The 14,346-nt window shown below is 37.1% G+C and overlaps 1 protein-coding gene across 4 annotated transcripts in view; it reads left to right on the top strand.

Annotated features, from left to right (window-relative positions):
* The window catches only part of ITGB6 (integrin subunit beta 6), a 48,781-nt gene extending 37,766 nt beyond the window's left edge, over positions 1-11,015 (top strand). For 2 of the 4 annotated variants that reach the window (XM_071562080.1, XM_071562079.1), the window contains 3 exons: positions 2,416-2,535; positions 4,841-5,007; positions 6,274-11,015. In XM_071562080.1, the coding sequence (XP_071418181.1) occupies positions 2,416-2,535; positions 4,841-5,007; positions 6,274-6,375 (389 nt within the window). In that variant the 3' untranslated portion in view covers positions 6,376-11,015. The remainder of the gene's footprint in view (positions 1-2,415; positions 2,536-4,840; positions 5,008-6,273) is intronic. The other 2 variants (XM_071562078.1, XM_071562083.1) reach the window with 1 other exon arrangement.
* Positions 11,016-14,346: the final 3,331 nt, after the last annotated feature.

The following is a 14,346-nucleotide window of genomic DNA, read 5'->3' as shown; positions in this document are numbered from 1 at the left end:
CCCAGCAGCTCTGGAGGTGCTGATGGCTTTGCATTTACTGGGCTTATCTCCACAACAGGCATCACTTTTGAACATTTATATTCATTCACTTTTCGTACTTGAACATTTAAGTTAGGCTAATCCCTCCTTTGCCATATGGGTGTAAGAGAAGCCCTTGTTGCTCAACTCGCTGCCCAAGTGGAACCATTACTCCTCAAAGGCAGCTACTGCTGCCAACTCAGCCAGTGCCACAAGCCCAGCAGGAACAGTTACACTTGCTATGGAGAAACAGAGTTTTTCCTACCCCATAGCGCTGACAACTCACAAATTCCCACCACAGCAGCAAAGTGGATACTGGAACTGGAATAAACCTACATATCATCCCTGCTCTGTTATGACTCAAAGTGAGATGAACTCTGTCCAAAAAAAAAAAAAAGCATTTTGTTAAGGAAACAGCAAACAAGAAGGAGCATAATGACATTTAAATTTACAGTCAACAGTTTTGTTGAATCTTTTATATTGGTTTCTCTTAGGAGTCTTTCATGGTTTGAGTCTCCAGCTTGCTACTGTTACAATTCCTCCTCCAGTGTGACTCCAGTGACTTCAAATACAGTTGAAAATAATAGAATTAGGCTACAGCCCTAAAGAAGAGTATGATGATTCACTACAGAATGCAGAAAATTACACAGATGTAAACGATGGGAATTTATCTATCTAGGCAAATGTTTGTGCTGATGAACTGCAAATAATATATGCAGTAGACACTCTCAGTGATCTCTCATCCTAAAAATATCAGAGAAATAAAATTGCTAACCATAAGCTGGCTTCTGAGTAAATTGAACTGGTATCTTTGCTTTCATTTTTACATCAGTGCACATAATCAGACTTCTGCTCTCCTTGGTTTCAAATTCTGACATTAAATTAAAAATTACTATTTAAAAATAACTAATGTATTTGGATTATATTAGGAATATGCCTGTAAGTTTTTCTCTGTCTTCAGGAAAGTCAACAACTAATAATAACTATTCTTTTCTTTCTTCTGGTATGTTTGGGGTTTTTTGGTTTTTTTTGTTGTTTTTTTTTTTTTTTTTTAGCAAGCTAATATTTTGAATCTGCTTGCTTAAAAGAGTTGGGAAAATACAAATATTGCAAAACTTGTGACAGTGTTACTGGGACTGTGACCTGGCAATGAGTACTGTCAGTCTGCAGTTTATGGCCCTTCTAACAAAACCAAATCCTGTTAAGTCAGCAAGTCTTGGCTGCCTGTCACCTGGCTATATAACACATTGCTCTGCCACTAAGGACAGGCAACAGGTTAAATACAAGATTACCGCAAATCACTAGCACATTTCCATTAAAATCCAACCAGATGTGATACTCTTCTTATAACAAGTAGAGAAAAGGAGTGGGGTAGTCAATGCTGCCTTGTTTTCTATGGTGTTTAATAGTGCTTTTGGAGACCAAACCTTACAATAGTAAGCAATATGAGGAGGAAAAAATAGAATGAGCACTTATGTCTTTATGTTCCGTAGGTTTCTTTATAATCTATTATTGCACACAGTTATAAGATATTTTTGCTCTGTAAAATATTATATTATGGTTGCCCTCCAAATTATGGCAATTTTTTATTGTCTTATTTGCTTTTATATTGTCCCTTAAAGCCAGCTTCCTCCTGTCTCCCTCTTCCCTTTGAATGAATTTTTCACAGCAGAGAAAGCTCCCCAGTTAGGAATAGTCTGAAAGGAAACAAATGGATTAAATTTTTGTGCAAATCAACAATAAGTTGAGAGACAAATAAATGGGGGCAGACTGTCATCTCAGGTCACTTTATTTGCTTTCCCTGGAACCACAATACAAAAATCCCAGAAGAGCAGTTTTCTGTTATTAACCTGTATTTACTCTTGTGTCAGTACTGGACACACGCTGACCTTTGAGGGGGCTATTGTGGAAGAAATGAATGGCAGCCCTTCTAACAACATCCATTGCTGTTTGATGTATGTATATCTACTTCTGAAATGTAGATGGCAGGAGTAGCTGTAAACCAAAGGAACATACTTGGTTCTACTGCTGACTTTATCCTATAATTTGGGACAATTAAATATCCTAGACAGCTGGCAGTTAAGCATCTTGGAGGCACTTCCAATTCATTGAAATTCACAGCAGACTAATAGGATACATTAGATGGTCAGTGCAGAGTGACAACATTGGGATCAGATCTTCAGAAATATAAGTGAAAAATCAGAAACTAAACAAAATTGGGATTGGAAGAAAAGCCACTAAATTTAGTGGAAATTCTGAGAGTATTTCTGCATTTGTCTTTCACCCTTTATGATCCACAGACAAGGCTGTGACTAATATGATGCCAGCAGTCTCTCTCGTTATTAAATGTTAAATTTAATTTGATCTGATGAATTACTTTTTTCCTTCCCTCTGCAGATTATTCAGAGGATAAATCCATTTCCTGCTCTTTGCCGGGGGAAAATGAATGTATAACTACATTTCTACTGGCTGTGGATGAACAGGGAAGGACAGTCATTCATAGCATAGAACAAAAAGGTAAGCAGTGAATATTGTTTTTTCTATGTGAAATCTGATTTAAAACCACAGACCGGGTGAGCAATCTAAAAGCTGAGCTCTTCTAAGCAGCACAGCACCTCCTTGTGTTTATAGCTCATCTCTGCCCAGTCAAAAGAGATGTCCAGAATGATGCTTGGGCTGCAAGAACAAGCTAATTTTTTTAAAGCCTTGTGTAATTCTAAGATGATGATACTAAATGTCATTTACACTATATGATTATACAGATATAAAAACTATAATTCACTTTGAAATTTATGTATATTTCATAGATGGACAAATATTCAAAGGCTATCTGACTGATGAAATTCTAAAATATATTTGTAATTCTGCTGAATGTTGCAGTATCATAGAATCAAAGAATGGTCTGGGTTATTTAAAGCCCCCTACCACGGTCCATCCAACCTGGCCTTGAAAAATGCCAGTACTGAGGTGACCACAACTTCTCTGAGCAACCTGTTCCAGTGCCTCATCACCCTCACAGTAAAGAATTTCTTCCTAATATCTGATATAAATCTACTCTCTTTCAGTTTGAAGCCATTCCTCCTTGTCCTGTCACTACCTGCCCTTCAAATAAGTCCCCTCCAGCTCTCTTGTAGCCTCTTTAGGTGCTGGAAGGTGCTCTCAGGGTCTCCTCGAAACCCTCACTTTCCCAGGCTGAACAACTCCAACTCACGCAGCCCATCTTCAGAGGAGAGGTGCTCAAGCCCTCACTAAGTTCTGAATATTTTGCAAAACTAACAGGTCTCTTTATGTCCTTTCATCTAATGTTACTCCTTTATTTACTCGTTTCACTACTGATTTTCCATTAAATCTCCTAATCAGGCAAGACAAGAGAAAGCACAGACACCACTTTTCAGTGGCCAAGTAGTTTATCTTCCAGGCAATAAAGACTTTGTACTAAATGTTAGTTATGTTCTAGGCAAAGCCGTGCAGATTTGTAACTTAGTTCTCTTAGCACAAATGGCATTTGTCTTGTTAACCCTTTGTGTAGCCTTTCTTAAGCAAACATGTGAGAATTAAAGTGATTTCACTGTGGAAAAAAATCAGCTTCTGCCATAAGAACAGTAGTCTGGTTTTGTATAGATTACTAGTACATCAAAGATGGTTGTAACAAAGCTAGCATTAAAGAACATTGCATTGTAAACTACACCCCTAAGAGTCAAGAATTTAAGGGCAAGATTTTCTCTTCATTAGATACCTTTATTATGCATTTTAAGTAGATTTGGGGAAAAAAAAGTGAAATACCTTAAGGAAGGCACAGTTCAGTAACTGCTGTGTAATGGCTCTCCCACAATGCTACAATAACCATCTTCACTGTCTTCTCCTGTTCTGCTCCTGGGCCTTGAAAGGTGAACTGAGATGAGAGCTCAAGAAATTCTCTAGAAATATGATTTCGCTGAAGTCAATATGGCACCGGTAGCCAGAATGTCAGCCCACTGCTCAAACTAGACCCCTCAGAATTAGTTAAATGATGACATCAAGTAAAAACATAATGTGAAATGCAGTCATGTAAGACAAATAAGACTGAAATTAAGTTTCCAATGTCCTTAAACCATGGTTTAGCAGAAATTTTTTAAAAATAGTAGTGTTCAACTTTCATAAACAATACTTTCTACTATTAAAAGAATCAAACTTCTTTGTGTTTGTGAAGCAAAAACTTCTTTAATTTTGACTGTCTGAAATATTGTATGATAAAATTAGTTGCAGAACTTGAAATGCAAGATTCCATCCAATTTCCCAGTCCAACACTTTCAGTAAGTCTAAAGGGGTTTTTTGCCCAATGTTTTTATGACAGCAATGCAGTTTCATCTATTTTATCAGTATCACTGGTGACTTTACCCTGACATAGATCTTGCTAGAATCTTTTCTTCTGCAACACACTGAATATCAGTTAATTGGACTAGAGCTCCAGCCATAACATTGTAAAATTCATAATCCTTCAACTCAGCCCTGTTTTTTAGGATTATATTGGCACAGATCTGAAATAAATTTTCTGACTTTTCAGAATCTGTGCCTTTATCCACCAGCTGCTAATTGATTGACATGGTAAAAAAAACAATGGAACAAGTTAGCAATTAATTTTTTAAACTTTTTAATACAATATTTCTCATCTGGTTTCACAAAGCCCTTAGCAAGCTAACAGGAGGATAATAACATGGACTTGATAAAAAAGGTGTACACAGCTCATGTCAAATGAGAAGCTCAGCACACCTCTTGCCTGTTTTTAATTGCCTAAAATTTACTGATTGGATATCCACAGTCATAACTGGTTTTGTTTCCACAGATTGTGCACAACTTCCAAATATCCCAATGATAATGGTGGGTGTCACCCTTGCTATCCTTCTCATTGGTATTGTTTTACTTTGTATATGGAAATTACTGGTGTCAGTTCAAGATCGAAAAGAGGTGGCCAAGTTTGAAGCAGAAAAATCAAAAGTTAAATGGCAAACGGTACGTGAAAGACATTGGTTTTATACAAGGTTCTTTAATTTGGTTGCATGATGGACAACTGCCTTAAAATTCTGGGTCTTGGTTTTGTTATTTTAAATTGATAGATTTTGCTGGTAGGTTTGCACTACATTTAGTATTCTAGAAAGTAATTATGATTCTTCTATTGATGAAAATTATCTAGAGTTTAATCTTCTCGTTTAATTTTTTCCACATGTAAGAATGTGTGGATAACCCTTTTGATTAGTTCTTTTTAATTAGTACCCTATCTTTGATTAATCTTAACAAGTTGTTGGCTGTGTACATGATTATCAGTGTTGTACCCCTCTGCCCAGAAACAGAGCTGTCTAGGAAAGAGGTTGGTGGTGGCCACAGAGGAGCAGTGAATGGAAGCTGTCCAAAATGTAGGCAAAAGGACAGAGAAATTCAGGCAGGCCTTATCTCCTATCTACAGCTTCAGGCATCTGATGCAAGCTTACACCACATGTTCCCTTTTCTTCTTTTCTTTCTGTTCTTGACTTTTTTGCACTTTTGCAAAAGACTTCTGAGGATCTTTGGGTAAAAAAATCATGTTGAGTAAGCATTTCTGGTGGGTGTGAGGAGGACGGGCTACTGTTCACCCTGCTCCATTTTTCTGCAAAGTCCCATTATTGTAACATTTCTCCAAGAATGGGCACTGTCAACCTTTCAGCTTTTGAGATGGGAAACATCAGTTACTTACAGGCAAGGCCACCTGAGAAAGTTTTATTAATCCTTCTGGAGACCTACATATGGTAAGAGCAAAGGGAAGGATACCCTTGATAGAAGCATTTTAGTTTTCTGTCACAAGACAAAAGGATAGGATGTGATTGATGAGAGGCCAGGGTTAAAAGCTCAGACGAGACTTGCCCTTCTCCCAGCACAGGGTAGATAGTCTATGCAGCTCAAGCAAGAAGACCATGACAACACCTCACTGCTGAGACACTGTCTATGTTTTTATAATGGTCCAAACACCATGTTTGATATACAAATTTTATTGGACACATTGGATGAAGTATTGTTTGACAATGTGTATTACTTTAACCTGGGAGGTACATGTGAAGGAGACCATGTGTCTGACTCCAGGCTGGTTTGTGCCACTCTGAATTTCAGTGGCTTGGAATATAAATGAGCTACTGAAGGCTATTCTAAAATCATCACAGGTACAAAATTACTTCTATACAAACACTGTGTGACTCCCATTTCATCTGGTTTTGGTTTGGTTCTTTTGTTTCTGTTTTTTTCTTTTAGGAAACAAATCCACTATACAGAGGCTCAACAACTACTTTTAAAAATGTAACTTACAAGAACCAAGAAAAGCGAAAGGGAGCCATGGCTGCAGATTTCTACTAGCACCTCCAACACTACAAACTTAGTGTTACTGGCATTAAATCTAAAAACACTTGTTTCTTCTCAGTTGATTATGTGATACTTGTTTACCTCTCACAGTGGTATAACCATTCTATTAGAGAAAACATATCTTGAGTTGGAAAAAGCGCAGGTAATGTATTATTAGTAAAGGTTGGTAAAAAAACCCAGCCCCTCATTATTAAAACCCCTATCTTAAAAAAAAAATTAATTTCATCATTAATACTGAGGATTATAAATTATTATATGTAACCTTATTTTAGTTAAATTAGGTATTTACAATGGCTTTATACTACTTTGTTCATACCCAGAATCCCATATATTTGTGTTTAGGAATGTATTTGTACAACTCTTTATGGTGGGCTGATTTAAATTTTAAAAAGATTTCTTTTTTCATGAATGAAGCCTAAACTACTGAGAATAGAATTTCCTCCTACCACCTGTGTGACTGAGTAGTTTTTCATCAGAAAAAAGTAATGTTATTGCCTGTCTGCTGTCAGTCTAAGTTATACAGTAGCATTTCCTGTCTAATTCTTTCTTGTCCTGCTTTCCTCTTTCTTTGTGCTTGTTGCTGTTTTATGTTCTTTAAGGACCCAGTCCCTGGGGTCTTCTCAGGGAAAGCTAAGTCAAGCCTTATTCACTTGCAGTTGTTTTCTGCTCCAGGGCATAGACTGTTGGGTTTTTTTCTTTTCCATTTAAATTTTAGTAGAGATGTCCCAAAGCAAAAGATAAATATCTGTAAATTAGAGGCCCCAGTAGAAATCCTTTTAAACCAGAGAATTACCAGAATTCCATTTCATCATTTACATCCTGTAAATGGTTTGGGCACTCAAAATAAACCTCACATGCTGACTCATCACACAAACTAGTTCAAGAGCCCTTTACATGCAGAAAATGTTCACACAAAAGACTCAGTATGACACAGAAAGACAATACTCTTTTGTTGTTATATCGAAAATTGTGAGGTTCTTTCAATGCCCATCAGCCAAACTGCTTAGTCATGCATGAAATAACATATTCAGCAATTTGGGGCTGGGTCGTTTGGTTTGGGTTTGGTTTGGGTTTTTTCCCCCAAACTAAGCAACAAACAGATCTATGGATTTCACTTCATACTCCTTTCCATTATGTTAATGAGGATTTTTAAATCTCAGTTTTAGCTATAACTTGCTATAAATTTTAAAATTATAATGCTGTTACCACACACAGCACTGGGTAAAAAAGCCCACAGAAGCAGCCAACATGCTGGCAGAGAAAAATTGCAACATTGGACTATTTTAAGCTAACAGTAATGTACTTTATTTTTTACTATCACTTTTCAACTGCATTTTTGGGACCCTGAAACAGAAGGTCAAAATGTACATATGAAGATACCTAAAAAAGAAGAATTAGAAATCAAAGATACAATGGCACAGTCATAAACAATCACATACATTCCCTATGGTAAATCCTGCATTTGATCTAAAAAAAATTTGCATCCATTTTGTAATAAATATTTACAAAATCTGTGCAACTTCAGTCTCCATATCCTCTATGATTTCTGGAAGCAAGACTGATACATTGGCTATCTCTGACCCATGCCTGTTTTAGGGTCTGATCTAAACTCTGCAGGAGTCATTGGGTACAGATGAGGATCTAGTTTCAGTGAAACTATTAGTTGTAGTTTACAAAGATTGTTTTGTTTAAACAAACTGGTTAATACTGTCTTTCAGTGGATTAGAACTTATGGTATGTATTTCTGTGCAAAGAGAAATAGTATCAGATGCCTTTGGAGAGAAGGTGGTGCTACAACCATGTATTAAGTACAAAGTTATAGCAGTATCATGAAAATTATGTCTGTCATTAAACTGGAAGAGATTGGCATCTGTACTCTTTGGTATTCCTACATATCTCATGGTAGAAACTGTGCACAGATAAAGGCTTGCACTGTGGCCCTTCCAGCCACTTGACTCCCACAGATGTCAGTGCAAGTTACATGTGGGATGAAATCCTGTTTCCCTGACACATGGATAAACTCATGGGATGTAAAGCTGGCCTCTGAATCTGCTAGATTATACTTGGGTCAGGATTGCCTAAGGGACTAGGGAAATCTGGATTTAGCCTATGTAAGTTATCTGTTACTCTTATGTTTCTCATGCAGAAGTCATCAAATTTTAAACTTTCTCTGAAAGAAATGAAAATATTTTTATTACTTTTTAAGTAATAAAAATCTATACTGTTTATTAAATACTTTTAAAGTTCTGTTTCTGAGAAGGCTGATTCTTCTGCTCAAAATTAGGGTTGAAAGCCTCTCTTCTGTCCGTCACCCTTTTCAATATTGCAGCATATCTAAGTATTCAAATGTTATTAACAAAGTGGTGTTCACATTTCATATCAAATGCTTGGTGGTCTACATTCCCTGTTCCGACAGGAGATTTTGTTTCACAAAGCTTCTTACTCTCTTCCCATCACTTGCATCTTCTGATCAGCAGCAAAGATACAATTTGGTCTGTAGATAATGTTTACAGTCCAAATGCTCCTCCTAACAATCTCTCTTCAAATTAACAAAGATATAACGAAATCAGGAATTGTAATTTGCAGTTTCCCTGCTGTGACTGTACTATACATCTTCTGTCCATCTTCCAAACTGTCAGGATGGAAATCACTCAGAAAATTAAGAATTCATGAGAAGAGAGAGAATAGAAGGGCTTGGTGAGGAAGCTCTCTGTTACTGAGGCATATCAAATAACTAGACTCATTCACATGAGCCATCCTTTTAACAGCATTAATTTAGATCATAAATTTGAACTAAACTCCCAGATTTCAAAAACTTTCAAGATCTTACTTGGCATTCGCCCTAGAGACAAGGGTGGTGTTCATCCTTTTTTTTAACTATATAATTTTCATCTTGTAGCATTTGTACCAAAGTTCATGTTTTTCTATTTTTTTATCTCCTTTCTTTTTCCTCCACCAAACTATAAGTGGGTTTGTGTGTGGTGAGTGGGATGAAAAAGTCTTTCTGTTGTTTTCACAAATATTGTTTTGACCTGAGGCTGGACCTTAAGAGTAGAAAAAACATTTTTAATAGTAATACTTCTATTCATTGAAGAGTTAAACAGAATTAAAGAATTAGCAATTTTATGGTCTTTGTGTATCTTTTACACCCTATAGAATAGTTATTTCAGTAATGTATGTTAAATGGATAATTTTTCATTTGATTTATAAAAGTTGCATGTTAGTCAGTATTGTTTATGTCCAGATTGCATTCTACTTGGTTTTGTAATATAACTAGTTGGTAGTAAACAAGACTGAGATGTCACATGCAACAATTTCCATTTCTCATCCATCTTTATGTAGAAGTTCGTTTTGCAGTGGGCATAAGGGTATTATTGCCCCACAAAAATTATCACACACAGTCTAAAAGTAAAAACAAAAAACAAACAACCCCAAAACAAACAAAAACCCCCCAAAAAACAAAAACAGAAAAAATTTAGCTTCATCTATTTGAAAGAAACCAGTAAATGCCCAAACTTCTTTGTGTAAAAAAAGGAGATATTTGATCTTGAATAAAGATTGTAAAATTGAACACATTTTAAACATGTTATTTATTGTTCATTCTTCATTTTCCATTTTTACATATGTCTTTACCATTTTTTCACATAATTTCACGAATCTTAGCAAATTTCGCATGCTTTGGCATACTCTAGAGATTATTTTATAACTTGTCTCCCATTTTTTAAGACAGCACATGAAATTTGATGTCTGGATTTTCTTCATTTGTGATGCTTTTACTTTTCAAGGAAATGAGCTAATTGATGAATGTTGTACGCAACCTATTTCTGGAACTCTGATTGATGATATACAGCTTTCATTCTTTGGAACTAGATGATCTTCAAGTTTCCTTCCAACCCAAATCACTCTATGATTCTTTCATACAGTGATGCCTAAATTGCACAACTTGCTTAAAGCTGAAGATCCATCCATTCTGTAAGTGGAACAGAAGCAACAACTTTTTGGAAATACATGGGAAGGTGCATATTTTCTCTTTAATCCCTTTAATTCTTTTTGTTCCTCTAATGAAAAGTCTTGTATTTTGATGTTTGCTAATTTCCTGCTCTGAGGAAGAAAACATTCCTCTACACCCTTAACAGAACCATATTTAAAGTCTACTGTACTCTCAGATTCTACCACTGTGCAAAGCCAATGGGAGCTCTGGCTTTCAGACTTTCATGAATGTTGGTTCTTAAATCCTCATAAAATATGAGACTGACTGTATATCTGATTTACCACAAAGCAAAATAATGAAGATAACAAAAAAAAAAAAAAAAACAACTATGCCTATGCATTTTTATTGAATAGAAAGTAAGGTATCCAATGCAAGGGTTATTTCACCTGAGAAGAAATTTTGTAAAGGAAAGAAGCAAAGTAAAATTGTTTTGGGTATCTCTGTGCATATTCTTTAATGAACACAGTAAGTGCTTTTATATTAGCTGTGGGATTTCGAAGTCTAAATGTACATGCACAGCTGAGAAAACATGATCAGCTCTTCTGAAAAAGAGTGTACAAGGTGCAAAGGCACACCCTGTCCCAACCTGTGAAATCATGTCAGCAGCAAATACACATTATGCACTAGAATTTCTGCAAGCATGTATCTTTCTTCCACTTGTTACACCCACTCAAGGCAGGAGCGGGGCGAGGGGGGGGGGGGGAGGGAGCGGGGAAGTGGGAGAAGGGGGGCAAGGGGGAGGCGGTTCTGACTAGACTGATAGTACTTTGTTAGCAGTTTTCTGTTCCTCCTGGGCTGTTCATAACCATTTAGTTAATGACAAAGCTTAAATTTTACTAGCCTTCTCTTCTGGCCACTTCAGGTTATGCGAAAGCCAAGCCCAGCTCACTGACTCTCCTGTTTCAGACACTGTTAAATCAGCAGGATGCACAGAAAGGCAATGGGACCTCGCAAGAGGTGTTTCGGTGGTGGTCTCTGGAGACAAGGACTGGCTGGGGGGCAGCATGGGCTTGCTGCCATTGAGGGAACACACTGACTGAGGGTCTTGTTCTTGAAAGCATCAATTTTCCTGGTGCTGATGAAAAGTTTCCCCAATGCTTCATTGTCAGAATCAATGTTCTCTCCCATTTTTTATAGTGGAACCTGCATATTCCCTATTACCCTGATTTATGACACTTTTTTCCTGATAAAATAAAGAGCGCTTGTGCTTTAATTGGTTAGCACAGGGTGGAGGACACATCTGGCCAAACAAATCAGGAATGGTTTTACCTACGAGCCTGTTTGCACATGATTAACCTACAGAGAAAACTAGCAGTCTCTGAGATGCATTTAAGCCAGGAAACACAAGTTGTGAAAGTTTTGAGGGATTTATATCTACTCTAAAACTTCTTCTAAACAATTATATGATGGTTTTATTGGTTTGTTCAAAAAGGATAGTTTTTGATCACAGTATGTGTAATTTCTGGTATTGAGAACAATGAAGCATAGGTTTGTTTAGTAAACAAGTATAATATTTATAGCTTTTCTTGTGAACACATTAGCCATTCTTTTGTAGCAAATCTTTGCAAAAGTGGTTGCCACTTCTATTGATTTTGCTATAACAGCACTAACAAGAAAAGCAAAAAAACCACGGTTGTGTTACATCAAAGGATGAATGACACAGCAGTCATGGTTGTGCCAAGGATCTCAAAGGGAAAGGACAAGGCAAAAACAGGCTTTGAGATACTAACTGGGACAGGCCAGAGGCACCTCTGGCCCCATTAGCCAATTTTGTTCTATTGTAAGTATTTCAATATTGGATTTTTTCCCTTAATGCTACATCAAATAGATTACATGAATGTCTCTTGGTTATTGAATTTGATATTACCACAAATCAACAGCCAGTCTGTCATGATAGATTTATAGTAACAGTAAAATTCCTATCTATTATTAAATCATATACTAAAACAAACTATTCTAGACTTGTGTCAAGTGAGCATTTACTGGGAGAGGAGGGATGCAGATCTTGAAAAGGTAGGATTCTCCAGGTGATGGCTTGTGTGGCACAGTAACAGCCACATAGGTAGTTACTCTCTCCACATCATGCCTGTGCAGGAATAGCTGCTATTTAGTAGAGTTTTGGAAGCATGTTGTATTCATGTTCTTGTGACACCCTTATAAGGGAGTTTTCCCCTTTGGACATGGCTAATTATCTAACAACTAGAACTAAAAAGCCACATTTAAAAAAAATCAACACATTCTGACCAGTGAGCAGAGAACTGGCAATTTACAACCAGGGATTTCACTTAATCTGAAACTGGCAGGTACAGACTGTCCTGTAAGAGCACCTTATGCAATGTGAGCTGACAGGGACTGAAATCGCAGAGCCTGATGGCCGCAGCAATTACCTGGGAGCATGGGAGAATGGAATGCTGTAACAGAAACACAAGTGGGACTACTCAAAGGAAAGGGTTTCACTGCTCATGGTTGGCATGTGTCAGAGGAGGTAGAGAAGGTGGAAGCAGTGCCTGTAGTGACGACAGCCAGATGTAACTGAACTGGCAGAGCTGATAAATGAGAGAAGTTCTATCTCTGCAGTAAATAGAAAAGTTGAGTGATGAGAGAATTTGAGAAGATGAATGCAAACTTGGGAATTGATTCAAGATGCCAATTTTCAGAACCAAACAGGATGTAGGACAATGCCTCAAAAGCTAGATGGCATTATTGCTTGCTGGGCACTGCTAATGCAAGGAAGTTTCATCCTGCTTTTTCTTCCTGGGTATTTTCAGGTTTGCTATTCCCATTCTGGCTGTAGGGTTAAAAATGAGACTTGGCTTCAGACTTCAAATTATGAACAGAATTACTGTGTGAGGAGGTGCTAAGCACATGACACATTGGATCTGTGTGTGTGCCTTGGAAGAGCAATGGATTTGTGAGCCAACTGAATCAGCGTGAATTTGATAAGGGCTTTTATTTGTGGATGCAGGTAATGAACATGCATTGGTTTATATCTCTGTATGGATCTCACACAGAAGGTGAAGTTAATGTCTAAGAAAGAGGAAGGAATTGAAGGTCTGCTTAGAGTACCTAAATAGCAAAGGTAGATCAATTCACACAAGTGCAGATATATATATATATATAGATATATAGATATATATGGATTCATGTATACACAAAAAGAAAGAGATCATGAAAGAGATCATCAACAGAGAAATGAAAATTATTTACAAAAAAGTGAGTTCCAGACAGAAAATAAAATAAAGGAGCCAAATCACTGCAGCAAATGCTTTGAAGGAAGACAGGTAAAGCTTCAGACAAACAAAAAACCCCAACCAGACATATAAAATTGGAAAGCTATACCATTTAATGTGCATGGTAATATAAACTGCCATCAAGTTTACTTCAGAAAATGTTGCCAGCCATGTATATGTTCATGTTCATTTCCTTCTCAACTCCTTCTTCTACCGAACTATCAGAGAAATATTTTCCAAAGCCCAGAGGCTTCTGTTTTCCATCCTTGTATGATGATTGAGGTGGACATGAAGGAAAAGAGTCTCGGTTCACTTATGCTTCAACACTGCATTGACTTTTATACATTTATGTATATATTTATAGATGTATTTGTCTGCCATGCAAAAAAGCATTGCAGAAACATACTTTTGCAGATTAAAAATGAGCTGTCCTGCTGATTCCAGTACAGTTGGTCTAATTTTAACCCAGAGGTTCTGCTTTCCCTAAAACTGAAACTCACCCCAAGGAGGGCAGCTCCTGCAAATATTCCACTAAAGGCAGGGACGAACAAAATGGAAAATGGCAATTGTTTTTCTCCATGCCAAAACGTAAAATGACTTCGAGTTCACAAGCTGACCTAGCTAAAAACACAAGTCTCCGAATGTGGTCTGGGGCAGTGGGGATGCTCAGGGACAGAGCCACGATCCTGGGAACACGGATTGTGCTGACAGCGACCTTCCGTCTCCAGTGTCTCTCTGTGTTTT

Source organism: Pithys albifrons, chromosome 8, assembly GCF_047495875.1.
Source record: "Pithys albifrons albifrons isolate INPA30051 chromosome 8, PitAlb_v1, whole genome shotgun sequence".
NCBI classification, from domain to species: Eukaryota; Metazoa; Chordata; class Aves; order Passeriformes; family Thamnophilidae; genus Pithys; species Pithys albifrons.
The sequence above is the reverse complement of the archived record's forward strand: the minus strand, read 5'-3'. Positions and strand labels throughout refer to the sequence as shown.